Source organism: Quercus robur, chromosome 4 (assembly GCF_932294415.1).
Source record: "Quercus robur chromosome 4, dhQueRobu3.1, whole genome shotgun sequence".
Lineage (NCBI taxonomy): Eukaryota > Viridiplantae > Streptophyta > Magnoliopsida > Fagales > Fagaceae > Quercus > Quercus robur.
The window spans coordinates 57,259,443-57,285,810 of NC_065537.1; the positions used below are offsets into that span (position 1 = coordinate 57,259,443).

General features: G+C 41.6%; 2 protein-coding genes across 10 annotated transcripts in view; one reads left to right on the forward strand and one right to left on the reverse strand.

Annotated features, from left to right (window-relative positions):
- LOC126723088 (nuclear pore complex protein NUP62-like) overlaps positions 1–26,368 on the reverse strand; it is a 124,447-nt gene that overhangs the window by 41,851 nt on the left and 56,228 nt on the right. Inside the window, exon 10 of one of the 8 annotated variants that reach the window (XM_050426353.1) lies at positions 21,114–21,198. The exons of 6 other annotated variants lie outside the window; for them this stretch is intronic. In XM_050426353.1, coding sequence (XP_050282310.1) covers positions 21,149–21,198 — 50 coding nt within the window. In that variant the 3' untranslated portion in view covers positions 21,114–21,148. Of the gene's footprint in view, positions 1–21,113; positions 21,242–26,368 lie in introns of those variants that run through there. One more of the 8 variants, XM_050426357.1, reaches the window with a different exon arrangement.
- LOC126723089 (uncharacterized) overlaps positions 1–26,368 on the forward strand; it is a 91,274-nt gene that overhangs the window by 27,551 nt on the left and 37,355 nt on the right. The gene's annotated exons all lie outside the window — the stretch shown is intronic.

Genomic DNA, 26,368 nt, shown 5'->3' on the forward strand with positions numbered 1-26,368 from the left:
TTGATGACATTGAACAATGCCCAATACCTCCACCATTTCCACGAGCCTTAAAATTACCTAGGAAATTGGACACCACATTTGAGATATTAGAGCATTTGCATCAAGTCAAGACAAATTTTTCATTATTGCATGTTATCAAGCAAGTGTCTGAATATTCCAAGGTAATTAAGGACCTATGCACCATCAAGAGAAGCATCATGTGAAGAAGATCGCATTCCTAACATAACAGGTAAGTGTAGTTATCCAACATAAGACCCCACCAAAGTATAAAGATCCAGGTTGTTCTATGGTCTCTTGTAATATTGGAGATTACATCATGGAGCATGCATTGCTTGATCTTGGGGTAAGTGTTAAATTGATCCCTTTTAGTGTATATCAAAAACTTGGACTTGGTGAGTTAAAACCTACTTCAGGAGCTTTACAGTTGGCTGACTGCTCCATAAGGGAGCCAAGGGGGATTGTTGAGGATGTGTTGGTGAAAATTGCACAATTTTATTATCCAGTTGATTTTATTGTTCTAGATTACCAACTTGTTTTACATTCTAGTGTCCATACCCCTATTATTTTGGGTAGACCTTTTCTTGCCACAGCTAATAATTTAATTAATTGTAGGAATGGAAGGATGCAACTCACTTTTGGTTCCATGACTTTGGAGCTAAACATATTTCATGTGGCTAAACAACCACATGAGGACAATGACTATGCTTATGTGAACCTCATTGGGGCGGTGGTCCAAGAAGAGTTTAATAAGAATTGTTTTTCTGATTCTCTTGAACTCTTTTTAATAATTCTGTTAGTTTTTATGATTTAGAATGTGATATTCATGTATCTGAAAAATTTTCTTTGGTAGATTCCCCACAAGTTTTGGAAGAACAACAGATGATGATAGTTAATGAATGATGGAAGTCTTGCTTTGAGGAGCTACCAAAGAATGTAAAAAAGCTCATGCATTCAAGTGAAGAGGCACCACAGCTGGAGCTTAAGCCACTGCTTGGTGGCCTTAAATATGTATATTTGGGCTCAAGTAAGCTAAAACCTAGGTGACATGGCCCTTTGATTATAAGTGAAATGTTTAAACATGGAGTTGTAGTAGTTGAGGATCCTAGGGATGATAGGATTTTGAAAGTAAATAAACAAAGGTTAAAACCATACTTAAGAAGAGTTATACCAGTGGAGGAGACTATGTCACTTGAGGTCCCCACCTATCGGGATGCAAAGTAAACTCTCATAGTCATAGAGCCTTCTGAAGTTATATCATACTAGTCGTAGACCCGCGCGTTGCGCGTGATAATATTATTGTTTTAGTTATTATTGGTTAATAGTTGGTTTTTCATTTTCTTTCAAGTTAATATATTGACTTTTAAAAAATATAGAATCTAATATATTAATTCAACAACAACAACAACAACAACAACAATAATAATAATAATAATGTTGAAAAAAATAATACGAGAAGAAAAAATAAAAATAAAAGATATAACAATAAACGCCAGATTAATTATCTCTAAATAAATACCAAATTATTTAAATCATATTACTTAATATTAAAATTTTACATTCTTATATACTATTGACTTTTAAAAAATATACAATCTAATATATTAATTCAACAACAATAATAATGTTGAATAAAATTGTGGGGCCTGATAATTCGTGGCCCAAGCCCATTCAACGTTTGGGCCCAAGGCCTAAGCCGAGGAGAGCTATTACCGAGGACGCCTAATAAAAGCCCAAGAAGGGCACGAGGACATGGCCGAGGACGATCTTATGCTCAGCACCTCACAAAATGCCTGGAGAGAAGGGAAAACTCGGTACAGGGGCAGGGCAAGAGAGAAAGCTGCCAACATAGTGATACAGAATCCTGCCTCTGACAAGCCCATACTCCAAACCATGCCCTTATACTTTTCCAACGACCCCCAACCACTCTAGGTATGGGTTGACAGGACAGGCCTGCACCCCAGAAAGTAAACTTTACACGTGGACACTCAGAGGGGAAAGGAACACTAGTATAAAAGAGAAAGAAAGCAAAGGAGAAGGGGATCCCCAGGGGATGAGGAAAAATCCTACAGAGGGAGAAAAGGAAGGGTATAATGCTCCTTGGACGTTGTCCGAGGACTTAGATCCTACAACCCGCGATAATGTAGGGGTTGGCTGGTCAAGTCAAGTCCGCCCATGTATAAGCTCCCATAAAAACTACGACCAAACCGCTCACCAGTGCCCAAAGTCCTGCCTTTCAAGCCCACTCTCTACAAATCATATTGTCAGGGCCATTTATTTACGAGCCCAATGTCATTCTTGGGCTGTCAAAGAATCGTGACCCTACAATTGGCGCCGTCTGTGGGGAGGCTTGTGCGTTGGCACAGGTGACGGTGGAGTTGAGCCTCTGTCGAGCAAAGGTCTACGAAGGTTCCTCCATTTCCAGCGACATGCTGTTGTGGCTTCGACATGAATTTCCGCTAGGGGCTACGCCTCACAGTGCCAATGGTACAGGCAATTCTAGGGGCTTCTAACATCAAGCTAACTCCCCCCACCCTGGTCGAGGGGCTAACTTTCAAAAAACAAATAAATGAATGAAAAACCGAGTTTTGGAAAGAACCAAGGCCTTGTATGGTCCTCGGACTCAAGCCTCTGGGGAAACCAACTACTTAGAAGAAAAACACAAGTTTTGGACAGAACTAAGGCCTTGTATGGTCCTCAGACTCAAGCCTCTGGGGAAACCAACTACTTAGAAGAAAAACACAAGTTTTGGACAGAACCAAGGCCTTGTATGGTCCTCGGACTCAAGCCTTTGGAGAAACCAACTACTTAGAAGAAAAACACAAGTTTTGGACCGAACCAAGGCCTTGTATGGTCCTCGGACTCAAGCCTCTGGGGAAACCAACTACTTGGAAGAAAAACACAAGTTTTGGACAGAACCAAGGCCTTGTATGGTCCTCGGACTCAAGCTTCTGGGGAAACCAACTACTTAGAAGAAAAACACAAGTTTTGGACAGAACCAAGGCCTTGTATGATCCTCGGACTCAAGCCTCTGGGGAAACCAACTACTTAGAAGAAAAACACAAGTTTTGGACAGAACCAAGGCCTTGTATGGTCCTCAGACTCAAGCCTCTGGGGAAACCAACTACTTAGAAGAAAAATACAAGTTTTGGACAGAACCAAGGCCTTGTATGGTCCTCGGACTCAAGCCTCTGGGGAAACCAACTACTTAGAAGAAAAACACAAGTTTTCGATAGAACCAAGGCCTTGTATGGTCCTCGGACTCAAGCCTCTGGGGAAACCAACTAATTAGAAGAAAAATACAAGTTTTGGACAGAACCAAGGCCTTGTATGGTCCTCGGACTCAAGCCTCTGGGGAAACCAACTACTTAGAAGAAAAACACAAGTTTTGGACAGAACCAAGGCCTTGTATGGTCCTCGGACTCAAGCCTCTGGGGAAACCAACTACTTAGAAGAAAAACACAAGTTTTGGACAGAACCAAGGCCTTGTATGATCCTCTAACTCAAGCCTCTGGGGAAACCAACTACTTAGAAGAAAAACACAAGTTTTGGACAGAACCAAGGCCTTGTATGGTCCTCAGACTCAAGCCTCTGGGGAAACCAACTACTTAGAAGAAAAATACAAGTTTTGGACAGAACCAAGGCCTTGTATGGTCCTAGGATTCAAGCCTCTGGGGAAACCAATTACTTAGAAGAAAAATACAAGTTTTAGACAGAACCAAGGCCTTGTATGGTCCTCGGACTCAAGCCTTTGGGGAAACCAACTACTTAGAAGAAAAATACAAGTTTTGGACAGAACCAAGGCCTTGTATGGTCCTCGGACTCAAGCCTCTGGGGAAACCAACTACTTAGAAGAAAAACACAAGTTTTGGACAGAACCAAGGCCTTGTATGGTCCTCGGACTCAAGCCTCTGGGGAACCAACTACTTAGAAGAAAAATACAAGTTTTGGACAGAACCAAGTCCTTGTATGGTCCTCGGACTCAAGCCTCTGGGGAAACCAACTACTTAGAAGAAAAATACAAGTTTTGGACAGAACCAAGGCCTTGTATGGTCCTCGGACTCAAGCCTCTGGGGAAACCAACTACTTAGAAGATAAACACAAGTTTTGGACAGAACCAAGGCCTTGTATGGTCCTCGGACTCAAGCCTCTGGGGAAACCAACTACTTAGAAGAAAAACACAAGTTTTGGACAGAACCAAGGCCTTGTATGGTCCTCGGACTCAAGCCTCTGGGGAAACCAACTAATTAGAAGAAAAATACAAGTTTTGGACAGAACTAAGGCCTTGTATGGTCCTCGAACTCAAGCCTCTGGAGAAACCAACTACTTAGAAGAAAAACACAAGTTTTGGATAGGACCAAGGCCTTGTATGGTCCTCGGACTCAAGCCTCTGGGGAAACCAACTACTTAGAAGAGAAACACAAGTTTTGGACAGAACCAAGGCCTTGTATGGTCTTCGGACTCAAGCCTCTAGGGAAACCAAATACTTAGAAGAAAAATACAAGTTTTGGACAGAACCAAGGCCTTGTATGGTCCTCGGACTCAAGTCTTTGGGGAAACCAATTACTTAAAAGAAGAAATACAAGTTGTGGACAGAAACAAGGCCTTGTATGGTCCTCGGACTCAAGCCTATGAGAAAACCAACTATTCAGAAGAAAAACTACGATTTTCAGACATAACCCGGCACAATCAAACCTCAGTCCTCGGATCAGAGACCAGGTGCTATCAAAAAATACAATCAAAATTCACTACTCGGCTAGCCTCTCGGATGGTTTACTTTGGGTTTCTTATTCTCGGGTGACTACCTCATGCGCATTACAGAACACTCAACTGTTGTATCGGTTAGTCTCAATAAGTTTAGATTGGTATTTTTTCATTACAAGGTTTCCCATCCTAAGCGTTATTAAAGAAAAATATACATGAAATACATCCATTCGTAAAGTAGCTATTGCAGAAAAGAAAAGTATTTAGAAGGAAATAGACTCATCCTGTATTGAGATAAAGAAATAGTACAACGTACAATGAGGGAGCTTAAACAAGCTTATACTAAAAACTAATCACATAAGCAAAAGAAAAGATACAAGAAAACGGAAGAAGAGGTGCAGAGGGGAGTGCGGCAGTTCCAAAATGTTGTCCAAGGGAGCCATTCCTCAATACTTTTACATGCCTATAACTCAGGCAGCAAAAGAACCCAACTTGAGGCCAGCACCGTGGAAGAAAAGGTGTAGGGAGCCGGAAGTTGATGAGCCTCCATGTTGGGCACACTTGCGATAAAGCAGGCGGCGCTGATGGCGGAAAACCTTACTTCTGACACACCAAGAATCTGGTGTGACCAGAACCTGCTTCGGATTTTGGCTGAAAGAGGTAGGGGTACCATCCCCACTTTATCCAAGCTGGAGGTTACCTTAAATCTATGCCTCCCTTGCCCAGACCGCACCACCTTAAGTCGTGGAAGGGTCCGGTGCCTCTGTGGCGGGTTTAGTCCCTTCACCTCTACCCGTGCCTTAAACATATTACACTAAGGGTGGATAGCACTGGATATGGAGACTGTGATTATGGTTGAAGGATTACGGTTTTGAAGGGAGCCAAAGGGTTTGTGTGTAAAGGGAATAACCTCCTGTCCTACTTATTTAAAGGGCAAGGAGGTGGTATTTAATTTACGCAGAGTTCCAAGGAACGCTACGGACAAGATGGTTTAGGCTCGATTTCCAACGCCATCTGTAACCATAAAATTAAAAGACCCTCGTGAAGGCGTGCCTCGAGCACTGTAGCTTCAAAGGACACCGTGTGACTAAAAGCTTAAGGGATGCCTCTTAATTCGATGCATCTCCTATGCAAATGGAAAGGCACAAATAGCGATGAAGTACAGAATCTGTGTGAGTCATGATGTGGGCCCAACGTAATCAAAACCCTACTCCCCAATTAAAAGTCAGGCAGCAGGATTTTGAGGGGCTATTGTGGGGCCTGATAATTCGCGGCCCAGACCCATTCAACGTTTGGGCCCAAGGCCTAAGCCGAGGAGAGCTATTGCTGAGGACGCCTAAAAAAAGCCCAAGAAGGGCACGAGGACATGGCCGAGGACGATCTTATGCTCAGCACCTCACAAAATGCCTGGAGAGAAGGGCAAACTCGGTACAGGGGCAGGGCAAGAGAGAAAGCTGCCAACATAGTGATACAGAATCTTGCCTCTGACAAGCCCATACTCCAAACCATGCCCTTATACTTTTCCAACGACCCCCAACCACTCTAGGTATGGGTTGACAGGACAGGCCTGCACCCCAGAAAGTAAAATTTACACGTGGACACTCAGAGGGGAAAGGAACACTAGTATAAAAGAGAAAGAAAGCAAAGGAGAAGGGGATCCCCAGGGGATGAGGAAAAATCCTGCAGAGGGAGAAAAGGAAGGGTATAATGCTCCTCGGACGTTGTCCGAGGACTTAGATCCTACAACCCGCGATAATGTAGGGGTTGGCTGGTCAAGTCAAGTCTGCCCATGTATAAGCTCCCATAAAAACTACGACCAAACCACTCACCAGTGCCCAAGGTCCTGCCTTTCAAGCCCACTCTCTACAAATCATATTGTCAGGGCCATTTATTTACGAGCCCAATGTCATTCTTGGGCCGTCAAAGAATCGTGACCCTACAAAAATAATATGAGAAGAAAAAAAAAATAAAAGATATTATACAATCTAATATATGAATTCAACAACAATAATAATGTTGAATAAAATAATATGAGAAGAAAAAAATAAAAATAAAAGATATAACAATAAATGCCAAATTAATTATCTCTAAATAAAAACCAAATTATTTAAATCATATTATGTAATATTAAAATATTACATTCTTATATACAATCTTTAATTCATTACTATGCAATATGATAAAATTTAACCCAAAAAAAAACCTTAAAACACAATTAAATTGGATCAACCTAAAGTAGAGTTCTAAAAAATACAAAAAATTCTCAACCTAAAGTAGAGATGCAAATTATATATATATTTATATATATCACCAAAAATTGAGAGAGAAAGAGAGAGAAATAAATTTTTTTGTGAAGAAAAATTATGCATATAATGGAAAAGAGAATGCCAAATTTATACTAAAAGGATAACAATAAGAAGAAACAAAATAAAGGGAAAGATGAAGAGTGATATTAAGAGAGAGGGTGGTGAGGAGATGAAAATGTAAGGAGAAAGAGAAAGGTTGGAGAAAGTATAAATGTTAAAAAAAGTGAGTACAATTTCATTTATTTAAATTTAAATAAAATATTATATGTTTAATTAAAAAATATAAATAATTTAATTATATGGAGGGTGTGACTGAGTTTAAATATTGACTAAAATGAGATAAAAAGATTAAAAAAGTAAAAATATAATATATATTGTAGTTGCACGATTTGCCTGGCCCAAGTTCTATTGATCAGGCCTTGGCCCAAGGCGCAACCCACAATAAATATTTGTAGAGGATGGGTCAAAGAACTTAGCCTCAGTGAGCCTATTCGGTCTGATACATGGACAATATTGTTGCAGAAAAATAAAAACACAAGAATGGATCTCTAACGTATGATTCTATTTCTTCCGTTACGAATACAGTTTTCTCCCCCCCCCCCTCTTTGAGGGATTCCATTACATTATATAGTTCTCCTCTTTTCATCCCAACCTTACACTTGTTTATCATCTAAGCATCTACTTGAGCACCTGTCCCATCAGACGCCCTTATCACTCCCTTTGTGAGTTGCAGAGGCCAAGGTAGTACTGTTCAGGGGTCCTTTCCTCATTAATGCGGCCAAGAGGGTGATTGGGGCGCAATTAATGTGGTGGTGGCAGCTTTCCATGAGATATTTTGGATTTTATTCATTTTATATGCTGGGAGGATGAACTGAAATGGTTGGGACGAGTTCCCCGTCTGGGCTTCGTAATGTCCGAGGAGGAGTTACTCCTCGGACAGGTTTCCTTGGCGCTATTGGGACTGAGTAAGGCTTTATCTGTGATTTCTCTTTGGACAGGACGCTCCTCGGACGGGCCTGAATTTGGACTAGACTATTATTTTTGGGCCGGGCCCCACAATAGACCCTCAAAACTCCGGTTTTTATCTCATTCCGAGGAGAAAAGCGGGGTTTTGATGTTAGTGAGAGGATGGAAGTAAGGAGAGCTTGGGGCGCGCGTGCGGATAGTTACTTTGGACGCGCTACAATTTACGAGGTGCGGCCATTTACTTTTGGAGGCGTTATGTCCCCCTCATCCAACGGTGTGGCGTGGATCGAACGGCCATCGTTTTTTCTCGTATTTTTAGGCAGGAGTGATCTTTTCTCTCTCCTCCCGGCTATATAAGACGTCAGAGGGGTTCAGTTACTTCTTTTTATCTGCATTTCATAAACCTCACAGGATTCCAGAGAACTCCATCGAACCCCAGAGATATACGAATACCTGCGTCCGTTACGCCACCGTAGCCGTTTTTCGTGAAGCGTTTCCTCCAAGAGAGATTTCCAGGCGTCCCATTGAGCGTTTTGTGAAGGTACCAGTAAATTTCGTTCATCTCGCCGTTTCAATTCCCTCCTCGGACTCTACTTTTCTTCTTGGTCTTTACTTTCATTCCCCCAGTTCAGCTCAGATGGGTAGATTCGAAAAATTAGTGAAAACTCCGGCCGCTATGGAGGCCTTTAGGACAAAATACCACATTCCCCCGGGGGTGGGGCTGCAGTACTGTCCTCTTGAAGGAGTATTGACAGATAGAGGTGAGGGAGAAGTTGTTATCCCCATGATTGCTTTCATAGAGGGGGGGATGACACTTCCCATGCGTAGGATTACAAGGGAATACCTGTCCAACCATAGGTTGACGCCGTATCAGTGTGTCCCGAATATGTTCAAGATACTAGGCTGTGTAGATGTCTTAGACGAGCGGATGAATCTAGGCCTTACTTGGCATGATGTGGCTTATCTGTACGAGTGTCACCGCCTCGGGGATGAAGGGTATTATCTTAAATCCCGATCCGAGGTCGTTAGGTTGATCTCTTGTCTCCCAATATCCAATAAAACCATGAAGAATGACTTCCTTATTGCTTCAGGGGAGTGGTTCGACGGTATTCATTGTCCAACTCGGGCAGGAACCCCAGGTGCGGCGTCTTTAGGGCCAGTCCCAGTCCTTTTTGGGAAAGGATTTAGTATTGAGGGGTTATTTTTCTCGCTTTCTTTGTAATTGGAAAATTTCATGAACTAACCCCATTTCTCTTGGTTGTGTGCAGATAAAGTTCACGTCGCTCCTCGGATAAACTTCGTGAACGTGCCAGCGTTGAACTACCTTCTTAGGTCGGAGATTTACGTTACCGAGGACAGACAGTTACGTGCGGCCCATCTGGTTCTGGGCTATCAACCTCTGAGCAGCTCTTTCCAGGCTATCGGTCACGCCATAAGGGCTGGCAGTCCGAGGCTGGCTAGGATTGATGTGTCCAAGGACGGATTCCTAGCTCAACGTGATCTGCCACCAGTCGTGCTACCCGGCGTTAGAAATCCCTACTTAGCAGAGCAGCAACCTCCGATAAACGAGCCTGGCGTTGCTGTTCCGGTTGAAGAGGAAGCTGAATCATCTCGTCTTTCCCTTGAGGAAGAGATAGACGAGTTTTATTTTGAGGAGGAAGTTCAGCAAACCCCCTTGGTGGAGCTTTCTGATCCTGAAGGAGAGCAGGACCAACATTCCGCAATTGGTGTTCCCTCAATCGTCATTTGCTCGGACGATACTTCGGACGAAGAGATAGAGCCCATGGCAGGAAATGGAAAAACTCTAAAGGAGCTGATGGCCTCCCGAGGGAAAGGTCAGTCATCGAAAGGTCAGTCATCGAAGGGACCAGCTCCATCACAGGTAAAAACCCTTCCTCCTGTGGTCCCTCAGGACTCCTCGGACCTTGGCCTTAAGGTTAATCCAGACCTGAAGAAGAAAAGGCCGGTTGACAGTCCTGAGGAGGGTGAGGTGGTTGCCCAGCCGGCCAAGCAGCAAAAAACCACTCGGGCGCCAAGGAGCAGAAGGGGTAACTCCTCGGAGAGCCGGGATGAGGAGAATGTTGCTGAAGTGCGCGCTACCCCGCGTGCATGGAACCCCAAGTTGGAGCTAGATGGGGTTGCCATCCCCTACAATGCTTCGGTCCGAGAGTATAACCGAGGCCGGGCAGGGTACGTGGCTGATGCCTTAGAGCAACCCCTACTTCTTCCTCGGGACATAGAGGCCTATAGGCAGTTCTCTCAGCCCGAAATCTTCCTATTCCTCAAAAGGGATCTCGCGATGGTAAGTAAACCTTCTACTGTTTTATTAATTTATTTAACCTTGTTAGGTTCTTAAAACAATCTTGTTTCGTTCGTAGATTACTCAGCAGGTATTTGTGGCTGAGGAATTTTGCCGCAGTAATCGCAGTCAGGCTGAGGCTGAGGCCCAGACTCGGACGGATATGGAGAAAGCCTTGGGGTCCCTTAAGCACGATCACCTTGAACTCTCGGAGAAGTTCAAAGATTCGGAGCAACAGCGCAAAAGTGCAGAGTCCGGTTTGAAGAGTGCCGAGACCCAGGCGGAGGACCAGCGCAAAGAGCTGTACTCGACCCAGATCAACCTCGCCACCGAGAAGCAGGCTGTGCTGGATCTCAAGACTGCTCTGCAAAAAGTCGAGGATGAGCTGCGGTGGGTCAAAGAGGAGGCCCAGCTGATCCGAGAGGCCACAGAGGTTGAAAAGAATGCTGCTCGCCAGCTCGGGGCCCAAGAAACGGAGGCCAAGTTATCCGAGGAGATTCCCGAGGTATGCAGGGACTACTGCAGCATCTCATGGGCTCATGCCCTTGATGCTGCAGGAGTTCCTGCCGATTCGGTGCTAAGGCTGCTCGAGAACATTTTCTATCCTGCGGAGATCCGAGAGAATCCTGATGACGTCCAAGTGGCTTCAGAGCAGGATCTGGCGGTGCTTGATGCCGTTCTGGTGCCTGATATGGCGAAGGATCCTGCCACGGACTCTACCATCGAGGTTCCTCCCCCTCAGCCCGAGCAAAAAGAAGATCCTCCTGCTAAGGCTTAGCTTTTTAGGCTTTTAATTTTTGTATTCCCTTCTTCTTTTTCTTCTCTTTTTTTTTTTTTGAATGAGAATCGTCCTGTTTTTGCGCTCTTTTGTAAGGACCTCTCTTTGTATTGCCCTCGGAATATTAATATAGAATGTTTGCTTTGCTTTCTGTGGATGCATGCCAGTATCGCTTCTCTTTTTTTTTTATGAACATTTACAGCGACATAGATAAATGTAAACGGTCAAGATAAAAATGGTTGTTGGGCAGCGCATTTGAATGAGGGTTGCAATGGTGCCAGACTGCGCGCACGCCTTAAAATGATTTCCCTTAAGTAATAATCTCCCAATCTATCATAAGTAATAATTTCCCCTAAGTCTGTGGTCCGAGGAGACATGCAGGACTTAGGTTCTGTTTAAAACTTGTATGGTTGCCTTAAGTAATAATTTCCCCTAAGTCTGTGGTCCGAGGAGCCATGCAGGACTTAGGTTCTGTTTAAAACTTATAAAAATTGTCATGAGTATTAATTTCCCCTAAGTCTGTGGTCCGAGGAGCCATGCAGGACTTAGGTTCTGTTTAAAACTATGAATGGTTGCCTTAAGTAATAATTTCCCCTAAGTCTGTGGTCCGAGGAGCCATGCAGGACTTAGGTTCTGTTTAAAACTTATAAAAATTGTCATGAGTATTAATTTCCCCTAAGTCTGTGGTCCGAGGTGCCATGCAGGACTTAGGTTCTGTTTAAAACTATGAATGGTTGCCTTAAGTAATAATTTCCCCTAAGTCTGTGTTCCGAGGAGCCATGCAGGACTTAGGTTCTGTTTAAAACTTATAAAAATTGTCATGAGTATTAATTTCCCCTAAGTCTGTGGTCCGAGGAGCCATGCAGGACTTAGGTTCTGTTTAAAACTATGAATGGTTGCCTTAAGTAATAATTTCCCCTAAGTCTGTGGTCCGAGGAGCCATGCAGGACTTAGGTTCTGTTTAAAACTTATAAAAATTGTCATGAGTATTAATTTCCCCTAAGTCTGTGGTCCGAGGAGCCATGCAGGACTTAGGTTCTGTTTAAAACTATGAATGGTTGCCTTAAGTAATAATTTCCCCTAAGTCTGTGGTCCGAGGAGCCATGCAGGACTTAGGTTCTGTTTAAAACTTATAAAAATTGTCATGAGTATTAATTTCCCCTAAGTCTGTGGTCCGAGGAGCCATGCAAGACTTAGGTTCTGTTTAAAACTATGAATGGTCGCCTTAAGTAATAATTTCCCCTAAGCTGTGGTCCGAGGAGCCATGCAGGACTTAGGTTCTGCTTAAAACTTATAAAAATTGTCATGAATATTAATTTCTCCTAAGTCTGTGGTCCGAGGAGCCATGCAGGACTTAGGTTCTGTTTAAAACTTATAAAAATTGTCATGTAGACCAGCAAGTAGTGGATAGTCATGAAACAAAACGTGGGCTACGCCATTTTCATTAATAACAATATCTTCTGAGGTTATTTACATTCCATGGTCGAGGTACAGTTTTTTCATCCAAATCTTCTAGGTAGTAGGCCTCTATTCCGGCCACGGATGTGACACGGTATGGTCCCTCCCAATTGGGCCCCAACTTGCCCCAGGAGGGGTTTTTTGCGTTGCCGAGAATCTTCCTCATCACGAGATCACCTGGACCTAGAGGCCGCAGTTTAACGTTAGCATCATACCCTTGTCTCAGTTTTGGTGATAATAGGCCATATGAATCATTGCTTTCTCTCTTCTTTCCTCGGCTAGGTCAAGACTCCTCCCCAATAACTCGTCATTATCGTTTGGGGTGAACAATTTAGACCTCAGTGTGGGAAAGTTGTTCTCGATTGGGAGCACGGCCTCAGCCCCATAAGTCATCGAAAAGGGGGTCTCACCGGTTGACCGTCGCGGCGTTGTCCGATAGGTCCATAAGATGTGCGGGAGTTCTTCTACCCATCTCCCCTTTGCTTCATCCAGTCTTTTTTTCAGTCCGTTCACTATGACCTTGTTTACGGCTTCGACTTGCCCATTTCCCTGAAGGTAGGCGGGGGTGGAATATCGGTTGATGATTCCGAATTCGCGGCAATACTCCCTAAAGTTCTTACTGTCGAACTGAAGCCCATTGTCGGAAATGAGTGTACGCGGAGTTCCGAAGCGGGTGATGATGTTCTTCCAGATGAATTTTTGAGCGTCCACGTCTCTAATGTTGGCCAAGGGTTCAGCCTCCACCCATTTAGTGAAGTAATCAGTTCCGACTATTATGTATCGCTTGTTCCCCGCAGCTTTGGGGAAGGGTCCGACGATATCAAGGCCCCATTGTGCGAACGGCCATGGGCTAGAGAGGGGGTTGAGAACCCCTCCGGGTTGGTGGATATTCGGGGCGAATCTTTGGCACTGGTCGCATTTCTTAGCGTATTCTTGGGCCTCTCTTTGCATGTTCAGCCACCAATACCCTTGGGTAAGTGCCCTGTGCGCCAGCGACCTTCCTCCGGTATGACTTCCACAAATCCCCTCGTGTAACTCCTCAAGTAGAGATTCGGATTCTTCTGGATGTACGCAGAGTAGGTACGATCCAGAGTAAGAGCGCCGATATAGTTTGTGGTCCTCTGATAGCCAGAACCGAGGGGCATTCCTTCGTATCTTCTCGGCTTCCAGTTTTTCCCCCGGCAAGATGTCGTTTTGGAGGAAGTTCTTTATGGGGTCCATCCAGCTGTGACTTTTTCTGATCTGATGGACTCTGGCCGGGCTTTTGCTGACGGGACTTGCCTGGGTTAGATCTTTAACCAGGATCGTTCGCGGCAGATTATGCGCCGAGGATGTGGCGAGAGTGGCCAGCGAGTCTGCATGGGTGTTTACACTCCTGGAAACGTGCGTCAGACTGAAGGATTCAAAACTCGTCTGTAGCCGTTTGACTTGTCCCAGATACTCCTGCATCCTAGTATCTCGAGCTTCCAGCTCACCCATCACTTGTCCGACCACCAATCTGGAGTCCGAGAATGCTTCTATTATTTTTCCGCCCAATTTTTGAACCATCGTCATCCCTTGAAGTAAGGCCTCGTATTCGGCTTCATTGTTCGTAGCCGAGAATCCGAGCCTCAATGATTTTTCAATGGCAGCACCGTCCGGCGATATTAAAACTATCCCAACTCCTGACCCTCTCTGGTTGGCCGCGCCATCCACGTAGACCTTCCAATGCATGATCCCCCCTGCTGAAATTGCACCAACCGATTTTCCATCCATGTCATTCTTCTCGGTTATTGTTTCTATAGAGGGTTCAGCAAACTCCGCTACCAAGTCTGCGAGGACCTGTCCTTTGATGGAGGATCTGGGCATATATTTAATATCGAAGGCCCCCAAAAGCGCACTCCACATGGCGATCCTTCCTGTGTAGTCAGCGCTTCGAAGCACTGCTCGAAGGGGAAGCTGAGTTAGAACGATGACCGTATGCGCCTGAAAGTAATGAGGAAGCTTCCGGGTTGCATGCACTATCGCCAGAATTGCCTTTTCTAAAGGTAGGTATCGCACCTCGGCCTCATGTAATGATTTGCTCACATAGTAAACCGGTCGCTGCACCCCATTATCATCCCGTATCAGTACCAAGCTTACAGCATGGGGAGCTACAGCGACATATGCGAACAGCACCTCATCTGCCTCAGGGCTGGACATGATGGGCGGTCGGGACAGGTAGTCCTTAAGCTGCTGGAAAGCCTGAACGCAATCCTCCGACCATTCGAACCCTTTCCACTTGTTTATCAGGAGGTAAAAAGGCCGACATCGATCCGCCGATCGCGATATGAACCGGTTTAATGCCGCAATCATGCCAGTGAGCTTCTGCACTTCCTTCGGATTCCGAGGAGCCTGTAGGCTGTTAATGGCTTTGATTTGGTCGGGACTCACTTCTATTCCCCTGTGGGTGACCATGTACCCGAGGAATTTCCCAGACCCGACCCCGAATGAACATTTGGAAGTATTCAGTCGCAACCGGTGCTACCTTAAGATAGCAAAGATTATTCCGAGGTCTTTCACGTGCTCGGACACCCTTTTACTCTTCACAACCATATCGTCTATATAAATCTCAATGATCTTGCCCAGTTGTGGCTCGAACATCCGAGTCATCATCCTTTGGTAGGTTGAGCCTGCATTCTTCAGCCCAAACGGCATCACCTTATAATGATAATTTCCGATGGGCGTCATGAAAGCCGTTTTCTCTTGGTCATCTAGCGCAAGGGGTATCTGATGATAGCCCTGGAAGGCGTTCAGGAAGCTCATTCGAGGGTGTCCCACGGTTGCATCCACCAATCGGTCGATTCGGGGTAGGGGGAATGGGTCCTTCGGGCACGCCTTGTTTAGGTCCGTGAAGTCCACGCAGACCCTCCACTTCCCTGTCTTCTTCCTTACCACCACCGTGTTCGCCAACCATTCGGGATAAAAGACCTCTTTGATAGCCCCTGCTCTTTTCAATTTCGCCACTTCGTCTCTTACGGCACTAGCATGTTCCTTTAAAGGGCGTCGGGGTGGCTGCTTCTTCGGAGTGGAAGAGGGGTTGACGTTCAGGTGGTGACAAATGAGGCTAGGATCAACTCCCGGGGCGTCGTAGGCGTCCTATGCGAACACGTCGACATTTTCTCTGAGAAATCTGACCAGTTCCTCCTTTTCCTGAGAAGGCAATTCAGAGCCGACCTGAAAGAACTTCTCCGGGTCGTCGTTGACAGCGATCTTATCTAAACTTTCACACCTTATCTCCTCGGCCAGCCCATCACCTTGCCTTGCCGAGGGGGCTGGTTGCTATAAGCTCTCTGGGACAGAGGACTCGACTAGGGGCCGATGTAAAATGGCGGCCACCATACACTTCCTGGCCACGGCCTGATCTCCTCAGATCTCTTCTACTTGTCCTCTGGATGGGTATTTCACTTTTTGGTGAAGTGTGGAGGTTACAGCTTCCAGGGCGTGGATCCATGGCCTGGCGACTATTGCGGTGTAGGGTGAGTAAGCGTCGACGACGATAAAATTCACCTCCACCACCTCCGACCCCATCTATATGGGTAGTCGGATCTGCCCTTTTGGAGTAACAATTTTTCCTTCGAAGCTGAGAAGGGGGGAATCATAAGCTGCCAAATCTTCCGGCTTCAAGTTCAGCCCCTTGTATAGGTCAGGGTACATTATCTCTACCGCACTCCCCGAATCCACCAACACCCTTTTTACATCGAAGCCCCCAATTCTCAACGTAACCACCAAGGCATTGTCGTGAGGTTGAATAGTTCCCCTCTTATCCTCGTCCGAGAATCCCAGTATCAAAGAACTTCCCTTTTTAGATCTTTTGGGTTCCCTTCGCCTGTCCTCGGAGGGGAGCTGACCAACAGCCAGTACCCTGGGGAGGAGTGGCCCAGTCCGTCCTGGTGCGGCGAGGATGACATGTATTGTCCCGGTGGGGGGTCTTAAGGACACGTCCTTTCGAAGCTCTTGTGTTGCTTGGCCGGGATGGCCGCTGGATGGGTGCAGCAGGTGACGTAACTTTCCTTCTCGGACCAACTGATCCAGGTGATTCCATAGATTCCTGCAGTCCTCAGTAGTATGACCATGGTCCTGATGATAGTGGCAGTACATGTTCTGGTTACGTTTGGAAGGGTCTCCAGCCATCTTTCCCGGCCATCTGAAATAGGGCTCATTCCTTACTTTCTCCAGCACCTGTTGTACTGGCTCCCTGAATACGGCATTCACTGTCTGCGGGTTGCTCTGTCCAGCCTGTGGCGAAAAATCTCTCTTCGGCTGGCTAGGGTTATATCGTTCTGACCTAAAATCATTTGCTTTGGGGGGGATGACCTTTTCCTTTCCCCTTCCTTGCAGCTGATCTTCCTCTACCCTTTTATACTTGTCGATTCTATCCATCAACTGATGAACGTCGGCAACTGGTTTACCAGTGAGGGATTTCCTCAGGCCATGCTCAGTGGGGAGACCGCTTTTGAACGTGCTGATAGCGACGTCATCATGGTTGTCATCTAAGTCGTTATACACCTCCCAATATCTATCCGAGTAGGCTTTCAGGGTTTCTCCTTCGTGCATGGATAAGGACAACAGCGAACTGAGGGGTCGAGGAACTCTGGTGTTTGTGATAAAGCGGGAGCAGAAGGCCTGAGTGAGCTGCTTGTAGAAGCCTATGGAATCTGTCTTCAGGCTATTGAACCACCTCATCGCCATTGATCCCAAACTGGATGAGAAGATTTTGCACATTAGGGCTTCACTTTGTGAGTAGATCGCCATTTTTTGGTTGAAATGGCTCACATGCTCTACCGGGTCTGCTCGACCGTTATAGATGGCGAACACCTGTTGGTTGAAGCGTCTAGGCAGCTTAGCCCCTTCGATTCTACGCGTGAAGGGTGACCTTGAAACCTGGTCTAGTGCCTTCTTCATAGCATCGTTCCCCGAACTCTTGCTGGATGGGCTCTCGTGCTTCCGTACAGGGCGTGGTTCCCTTTCGTAAGAGAAGGTTTCACTCGGGGGGGTCCTTGACCTCCGTCGGTAGCTTGCATCCTCCGCATTTGAAGACTCGCCTGAGTCAGAGGGAGATCGTTTTCGCTGCGCACGTCGTAACTTCCTTTTCAGGTCGTCTATCTCTCGCTGCATGGCCTGGTGACTATTTCGCCTCTGGGACACGTGACTACCTATCTGAGTGTGACTCTGGCTCGTCCGGATAGTATGCACACTTCCCTCACGATTCCCCCTGCCTCCCGGGTTGGTTAGGTTATTTTGCCTCTGGGACTCGGCAGGTTGTGTCTGTTGGGAGTTAGCTTGGTGAGGATCCTCCTGGTGTGGACCTAGTTCTGCCATGCTCGACCGTTGTGCTAGCTGATGCCCTAGTTCTTCCCACAAACGGCGCCAATTGTAGTTGCACGATTTGCCTGGCCCAAGTTCTATTGATCAGGCCTTGGCCCAAGGCGCAACCCACAATAAATATTTGTAGAGGATGGGTCAAAGAACTTAGCCTCAGTGAGCCTATTCGGTCTGATACATGGACAATATTGTTGCAGAAAAATAAAAACACAAGAATGGATCTCTAACGTATTATTCTATTTCTTTCGTTACGAATACAGTTTTCTCCCCCCCCCCCCCACCCCCCTCTTTGAGGGATTCCATTACATTATACAGTTCTCCTCTTTTCATCCCAACCTTACACTTGTTGATCATCTAAGCATCTACTTGAGCACCTGTCCCATCAGACGCCCTTATCACTCCCTTTGTGAGTTGCAGAGGCCAAGGTAGTACTGTTCAGGGGTCCTTTCCTCATTAATGCGGCCAAGAGGGTGGTTGGGGCGCAATTAATGTGGTGGTGGCAGCTTTCCATGAGATATTTTGGATTTTATTCATTTTATATGCTGGGAGGATGAACTGAAATGGTTGGGACGAGTTCCCCGTCTGGGCTTCGTAATGTTCGAGGAGGAGTTACTCCTCGGACAGGTTTCCTTGGCGCTATTGGGACTGAGTAAGGCTTTATCTGTGATTTCTCTTTGGACAGGACGCTCCTCGGACGGGCCTGAATTTGGACTAGCCCATTATTTTTGGGCCGGGCCCCACATATATATATATATATATAAAATAATAAATACCAAATTACCCAAATTATGTTATATAATAGAATAATATATATTATATTCTTATATATTATCTTTTTTAATTTTTTTTATAACGCAATAGTATAATATTTAACAATCATAGAGAGCAAAAAAAAAACTTAAAACACAACACTATATTGTACCAACCTAATGTAGAGTTATAACAAAAACAAAAATTTATCAACTTAAGCAGAGATGCAAGAAAAAAAAAAAGAAAAAAAATCCAAAAATAATTGAGAGAGAGAGAGAAACAACCTTTCTGTAATGGACAACTACGCAAAAAATTGAAGAGAAAATAACAAATTTATAGAAGATAGTGTGAATATGAAGAGACAAAATAAAAGAAAATGAATGGAAAGATGAATAGTTACATTAAGGTTGAGGGTAGTGGGAAGATGAAAAGGTAAGGGAGGAAAAGACGAAGAGACAAAATTAAGAAAGATGAAATGTGATATTAAGGTTTAGGGTAGTAGGGAGATGAAAAGGTAAAGGCGTGAGAAAGGTTGGAGAAAGTGAAATTATTTTTTTTAAAAAGTAAATGTTAAAAAAAATTATAGGAAAATTGAAAAGAAAAAGGATAATGACGTGGATGCTGATGTGGCTCAACGTGAGTACAGTAACATTAAATGCTATATTTCAGCTTTTAGTAATATATAGATTTGTTTTAATTTTCTTTTCTTTTTGTTTCCTTTTTCTTTTTGCCTACAGTTTTTGTTTTGTTATTTTATTTTTTATTTTTTGTGAGCTAACATTTGCAAGTGTGAAAGAGATTTCGAAAAACAATTAAATAAAGTTCAGCTACAAAATTGGTTGTAGTCTTAAGCTACAACTTTACTAAATGAAATAAAAATTACTACATATTTTGAAAATCTAATCGTTAAATTACATGTTCTTTACTCTCTTAATACACATGTCAAATTTTATGTCAATCGAATATTATTTACTATTTGATCTATAAACTTATATTTTATACATAATTTTAAACAACAAAAACTTGCAATTTAAACAATTTATTGATAACATAGCTATTAATTTTTAATTTTCTAGAAATTTTGCAAGTATGGAGTTTATAAGAAGAAGATGTAATCCAATGATGCAATTGTCAAAATTCAACTCCAATAAAAAGATATTGAGTAGGGTTGTAACCTTAGGCTACAATCAATTTTGTAGCTAAAATTTATCCAAAATAATTTAAAGGCTTAAGGTAACTTCTTCCCTTTATATTTGAATTTATTTTGGCTTTAATACATTGAGTACGATGCAATATTTTAATTAGGAGGAGAGGTCTACACTTTATACTATAGGGAACTTGTGGACAGTAACTGTGACAACTTTAATCGAAGTCTGGAGTTCTATTCTCACGTAAAGTCCAGAATTGGTTTCCAATGAGATTGTCTAATTGAGCTTTCTTTGATTTCCTCGCACCTACACTCATAAAAAAAATTAAAAAAATTAAAATCAATTGGTTGTTGTAAAGCTCTAAAACCTCTTATTAATAGAACAACTTATTTTGTACTATTTGTTTTTGTGCGTGGGCAATGCTCTCAAAAGCACAATTCCAACGTTTTCTTGTATCTTAACTACCACGACTGGCTATTCTTGAATGCCTTACTCTAGTCTTTGCATTTTTTGGTTTCTTTAAAGGCGGCACATGGGATGAACTTAATTAGAGCTATATGAAAGTAGTTAACTCCCCCATTAAGAAAAGGGAAGAAAGATTAAATTACAGGTAATTAGTAAAGTCTTGTTTACACTTTATTAAATTCCAAGAAATTTTTTTTTTTTGGGATTAGGATTGTAGTGGAAATTTGATGATAATTCCCTTACACATTTTGGAGTTTTTTTGGCATTTAGCCTGATTTTACTAACAATTTTGTTAGTTGACAAGAAAACCAAACATATTTGTTAAATAACTTCTCAAGTCTGTGAGAAGAAGAAAGAGAACCCCCGCAAAGAAGCACCAAAAGATCAAATCTGCATATCTAGAGTGAAGCGGCCTCCAATGCCCAATTTGGGCTTGATCTAAAGAAAAGAAAAAGGATCGGATCTAGAGAGAAGAAGAAGAGGCTCGAGTTCCTTCATTGATCTCGAGTCTCATATACTCAAAAATACTACTTAACAAACATGTTTGCAAAACCATCGACTAACAAAATTGTTTGCAAAATTAGGCTAAATGCCTAAAATACCTCACATTGTGTATATGTGTGACCATTGCACTAAGGTGGTGGCCAGCATTGAAATCTTGTTTATATTGATTTTTGGCAAACTATTCAGAATCAAGATGTTATCATGATATGACACGCATAAACGATTAGTCGCAGATAAAACTTTTTGTACAGTTCACAGTTTTGAGAAAATAGAAAATGTTATAGAGAAGCGGACAGTAATGGTGACTAACTTTAGAGAGTTCAGTGAAGTTCCACGAAGTTTCCTCCTTTACTGTAGTGTTCTACTTTAGCCCACTTCCACTTCCAGGGAAAATTATCTCATGGAGCGAGATAGTTTACAATTCCAGATATCAGGACTTCCAGAACTTTGGACCCATCAGTTCGCGATCTGCAGCAGAACCTTGGCTAGCAATTTTCTAAATACGTGAAGAAAATTCTTCGGCCTGAAGGCATTGAAGCTGGTCAGTGCACTTGCTGTATATTCCATATTCCATAGAGAATAATTATAAATGCATGTGAAAAATGGATGTATCCAGAAAATCCAGATTTTTCTTACGCTCCCATCACTTTATGCTGGGTTTATAAAATGTTCAAGTGGAAAGTAATATTTAAAGCAGAACAGTCACTTCTAGCAAAGAATTGCACTACGATAAATGCACTGGGGAAAATTATGTTTCCTACAACATGAGCTAGATACACAACAACGAAAAAAAAATGTTGCAGCTTGCAGGGTCTTTTTGGAAGAAGGGGGGGTTATATGTGAAAAAATTAGTACGTACATCTTAACCTTTTCAAAAAAATTCCAAAATAGTAACATGTAAATAACTGAATCTTATATATAAAAGAGCTAATCTGCATTTCATGAAAGCCTTAACAAGTATTGAGATTTGTCAACAATTGATCTCCTTGTTTCTTAGCAAGATTTGATCTTAAGACCTACAAACCCCCATCCCACTTACAAATTGAGATAAAGCCCAAGGCATTGTAAACGATAGACAAATCTTGCAACATTACCAGCTCGTGGAAAAAGGTAATGGAAACCATAAACACTGGCAGCAATAATAGGAAACAAGGATAAAGCAACTCTTTAGCAATAATAGTAGTAGTAGTACAATTATGCTTCTTTTTTGTGATTATGCACGTTTTCTATGTTTGTAATATTGAAAAATATGCATCTAAATTCTAATGCCAGTTTAATAAAGAAAAATCAACTATATCACTGCCTTATCTCTATTTTGGTGATCTTTTGTTAAAAGTTTTTAGTCCTAATGATTCAATTTGGAAGACTACTTTAAGTTCTTATTGAAATTAAATTTTTAGGTTGCTAATTTGGCTTATTTGGAAATAATTTACAAATAAGAGAGCTCATATATGGGCCGGACTGATGACTCAGCTTAATTCTTTAATTAATATGTAATACAAATTTGAAAATTTTTTAAAGTTCTATGAAGCATATAATATATAATTTTTGAAGTGCTATGAAGCAATGTGATCCAGTGACATTACCAAGTCTCTATGAGAAAGGCTTCAAAAAGAGGTCTTTCTGCAAATGATGAGGTATCGTTTTTCATATAAACACCAAATCATGTGGCCCTACCAACTTTCACGATCTACTCATTTCACATGCATATGGTATTCTTAAATCAAGTTCTCCAAAAGAAAATATGCATGTTATAAAAGCACCAAATAGAACGTCCAAGGAGAAAGGTAGGACGACAAAGCAGAACAGTAAACACTTTGTAAAGAAAAAGTTGGGCTCAACGCAAAGCCAACTTGGAATAATCTATATTTTTACTCATTGTTTCTAGTAAGAGAAAGTTTAGAGATACCCAAATCTACAACATGATTAAGTATCCCTTTGTGATTGGTGAACTTAAAGTTTGCTTTAATTAAATTCATGTGATGGTCCCATGTGTAAGTGCTAAAATAAAATCACACAATGAAACCCAAGCAAGTTGTGAATGACCTAATCACTTCTCAATGCCTTCCACTTTGGATTTTCTTCATAGGCCCTCCCTCCCAAAACTCAGCCGTTGAAAAACACCTACCAAAAAACATTAAAGTATATTCAAATTGAACGTGTACCCAAAATAGGTATGGCAAGGTGTTTTAAAGCATGTTTATTTTCAAGGATGTTTAGCTCACAAACTTGTTTTCCTATCTATTTTTCAATATTTACACAAATACATGTATATTCTTTAAGCCTGCTAATGAACCATTTCCTAATCCTACTGTTCATTCACTTTTAGAAAATTAGAAGTCTAGGAGCCCTCTATGTACACATTTAACCATTAACGTAAGTCCAATTGTTCCAAGACTTAAGAAATTCCACTAAAATCAAGTGATCTATCCAAGACTTAAGGAAATGGAGAATGTGAATGAATGAGAAAGAACGAAAGAGAAAAATGGAAATGAGATGATGGGGAGAGAAGGGGAGCCTGTTGTTATTGTGTTAATGCCTTAATGGGCTTTCACAAATTTACAAATCAATTAATTTTCAAATTTCAATTGGACAACCACCGCGCACTCTTGGTGCGGTGGTCATTCCACAAGTATAAGTGCTTGTTGGGTGTGGGAGGCAAGGTCCAGAGTTGAAGTCTCTAAGAGGGAGCTTTACACACATATGCACTTAGATTATGTTAGAGTAGAAATTCTATCTAAAAAAAAAAAAAAAAACTCAACTGGACAAGTTTTTTCTTTGTCACCTACTAAATCATTTATAGTTTTAGATTTTACCAAAATCTTATACTAGAGCGGTTTTCGGTTTTATATTTTGGACTTTCCATATTATTATTTTCATGTCTTTAACTTCAACACGTTGCTGTTGTTAGTTAGTTAAAACTTTATTATTATTTTATTTTTTTTAATTGTACAATATTGCCCTTTCATTTTTTTAATATATATATTCTAAAAGGATGATTATGGTATTGGTGATCACAAATTGGTCAAACTCAAGTTGCACATAAACCCATCACTTAGCGTAAATATGTATGGGTATCAAAGGAAGTAGGAACTCATTCCCACAAAGATCAACGGGAATGTCGACCCAAGTATAAGAACTAGGTTTAGTTGGTCTCATTGATTTCAACAATTGCAACTTTGATGATGGCGTGAAATTCAAAATATTGGAAGATTGAGAGGGATCAAGAAAATCAATAAGGGTTAGCATCAATGAGAGTAACCAACCTTAAACCAAAAGTTTGAGAGTATGAAAGGTAAAGAAAATGGAAGAGGATAAGGGGAGAAAGAAATCCATGTAATAAATAACATTGCATCACATGGTTCTCTTTATTTTGTTTCCTTTTTAATAAAATAAGTGACAACTCCATATAAAACCCTTAATTTATTGGAAAAATATAATTAATCAAACTATTATTTTGAGAGGCACCAACATGACCCCACTCGTTCACACTGGTTGGCCCCAATAGAAACAAATAGGTGGGGGACATAGTCTCTCACATCAAACAAAACTTAGAAGCAAAAAATTATGATTTTGAGAGAAAATGCTTATACATGAATCGATTCTTCATGCAATCACTCACAGTCTCTAGTGGCACACTCTCTTCTGCCAAGCTAGGCAATTCAATTCCATCCCTAATTATCAATATTGAATTTTAGTTGTCAATTGTCAGAATCACAGTCTATAGGGGCACACTCTCTCTTTTGCCAAGCTAGGCAATTCAATTCCATCCTTAATTATAAATATTGAATTTTAGTTGTCCATCTTCAGAATAACATTGATGCATGCGTTGGAGCCCATACAAATTAAGACTCAATTAAAACTTGGTTTGGTTGACTTAGTAAATAATAAATAAATTACATTTTACACATTATTATTATTATTTCCAATTTGGACCCATAACTTCAAAGGTTTTAAATTACAATCTTACATGTTTTTAAAAATATAGGCTTTGATTTGAAATTTTTGGAAGTTCGAGATTTAAGTTTATATGACTCTTGTGGGTTTTAGTTAACTTAATTGGTAAAGTCTTTGATAATTGAATAAGATATTTGGAGTTCAAACTTAGCCTACACAAAAAACTGCTTAGTGTATTGGTCTAACAATGAAGAGTTATCATCAAAAGCAGACATTATAGGTTGAAATTCTCTTTAAAAAAAAAAGGTTTATATTACCCCTAATTTATAAACTATTTGGTTTAAAATATAATTTACCTTCTTCTTATTTCTTTTTCCCATCCCTCTTTTTATTTTGTCTTATCTATATCTATATATTACTAAAAGCTGAAGTGTAGTGTTTAATAATCATGTTGCACCACGTCAGTGGCCATGTCAATCCAATCTTCTTCTTCTTTTATTTATTTATTTATTTTTAAATTTGTCCTACAATTTGAAAATAGTTTTTACAAATTTCAAAATAATAGTAACTCCGCATAATAAATCCCAGCCCTATAATAAATCTATATAATAAATCCCAGCCCACTTCTTATCTATTTACTTCCACTATCAAGCCCAACACAAGGCCATTTCAGCTTAAAGGAAAAAAAAAAAAAAAAAAAAAAATCGTGGAATGTGGAACCCTGAAGGGTTTTGCATAAGAAAACAAAGAGTTTGAAAAATGTAACGTGAAACCCTGAAGGAATTTGTGTGAGAAAACAAAGAGTTTGAAAAATATAATGTCATACTAGCATGCTGCTCAAAACAAAGATTCTGATATCGTGAAGGCCAAGAAAATTTGATACCATTTGAAACCGTTGAAATCTCCCCACCTTCCTGCTCTACGGTTTCACAGTAACGGCAGCCTATTTGAGTTCCTTCCTTTCTGTCTTCCTCTCCTCACAGTGTATAAATATTGACAGAACGTGGCTACTTCGGTTTAGGTATCTCTAAATCTCAATTCTTTTTGTGCTCCATTCTTATTTCTTTTGCTTGATGGTTTTTGTTTCCCTTATTACATTTTGTTATATGGATTGGTAGTAATGGTTTCCATTTTGAACACATAACTCAGTTTCTGAGATTATAAGGAAGATAAACACACATTCAAAATCGAATCTTTATTATTGGTTTGAAAGTTTGGGTCTTTGATAGAGATATAATTGATTAATTGAGAAACAGAGAGAGAGGGAGAGAAAGTGAGAGAAAAGCCCAGGAAAATTGATACGGATATGGACTGTTCAAGTCTTATCTATATCTCTGCACTGTTCTTGTAATTCACAGGTTTAATGGAGTGTGCTTTGGCAAATCAGAGAATTATAGGTCAACTTTCATCCAAAACATTGTATCTTGCCACAAACTGTTCTGCTTTACTTCCAAAATAAAATGTAAAAGTCAGTATTTTACAAAGCCATAGTACTTTTCCTAGGTTCTTTTATTTTTATACTTTCCTTCTTATCGTTTTTCTTTTCTATGTCTTATTTTTATGCTTAAGGGAGGTTTTAATTTATGAAATAAGCTATAGGTGGGATTAATACCCAATTAGTTGTGGTGAAATTGTACTTCTGGCTTAGGCAACCATGCCCACTAATCGATTGGAATCAACTTGGAATGTAAATGTTCAAAGCCCTATTGTTTTGCAACTTATCTTTTGGAATCCAGGTAGGACAGGCTTAGAA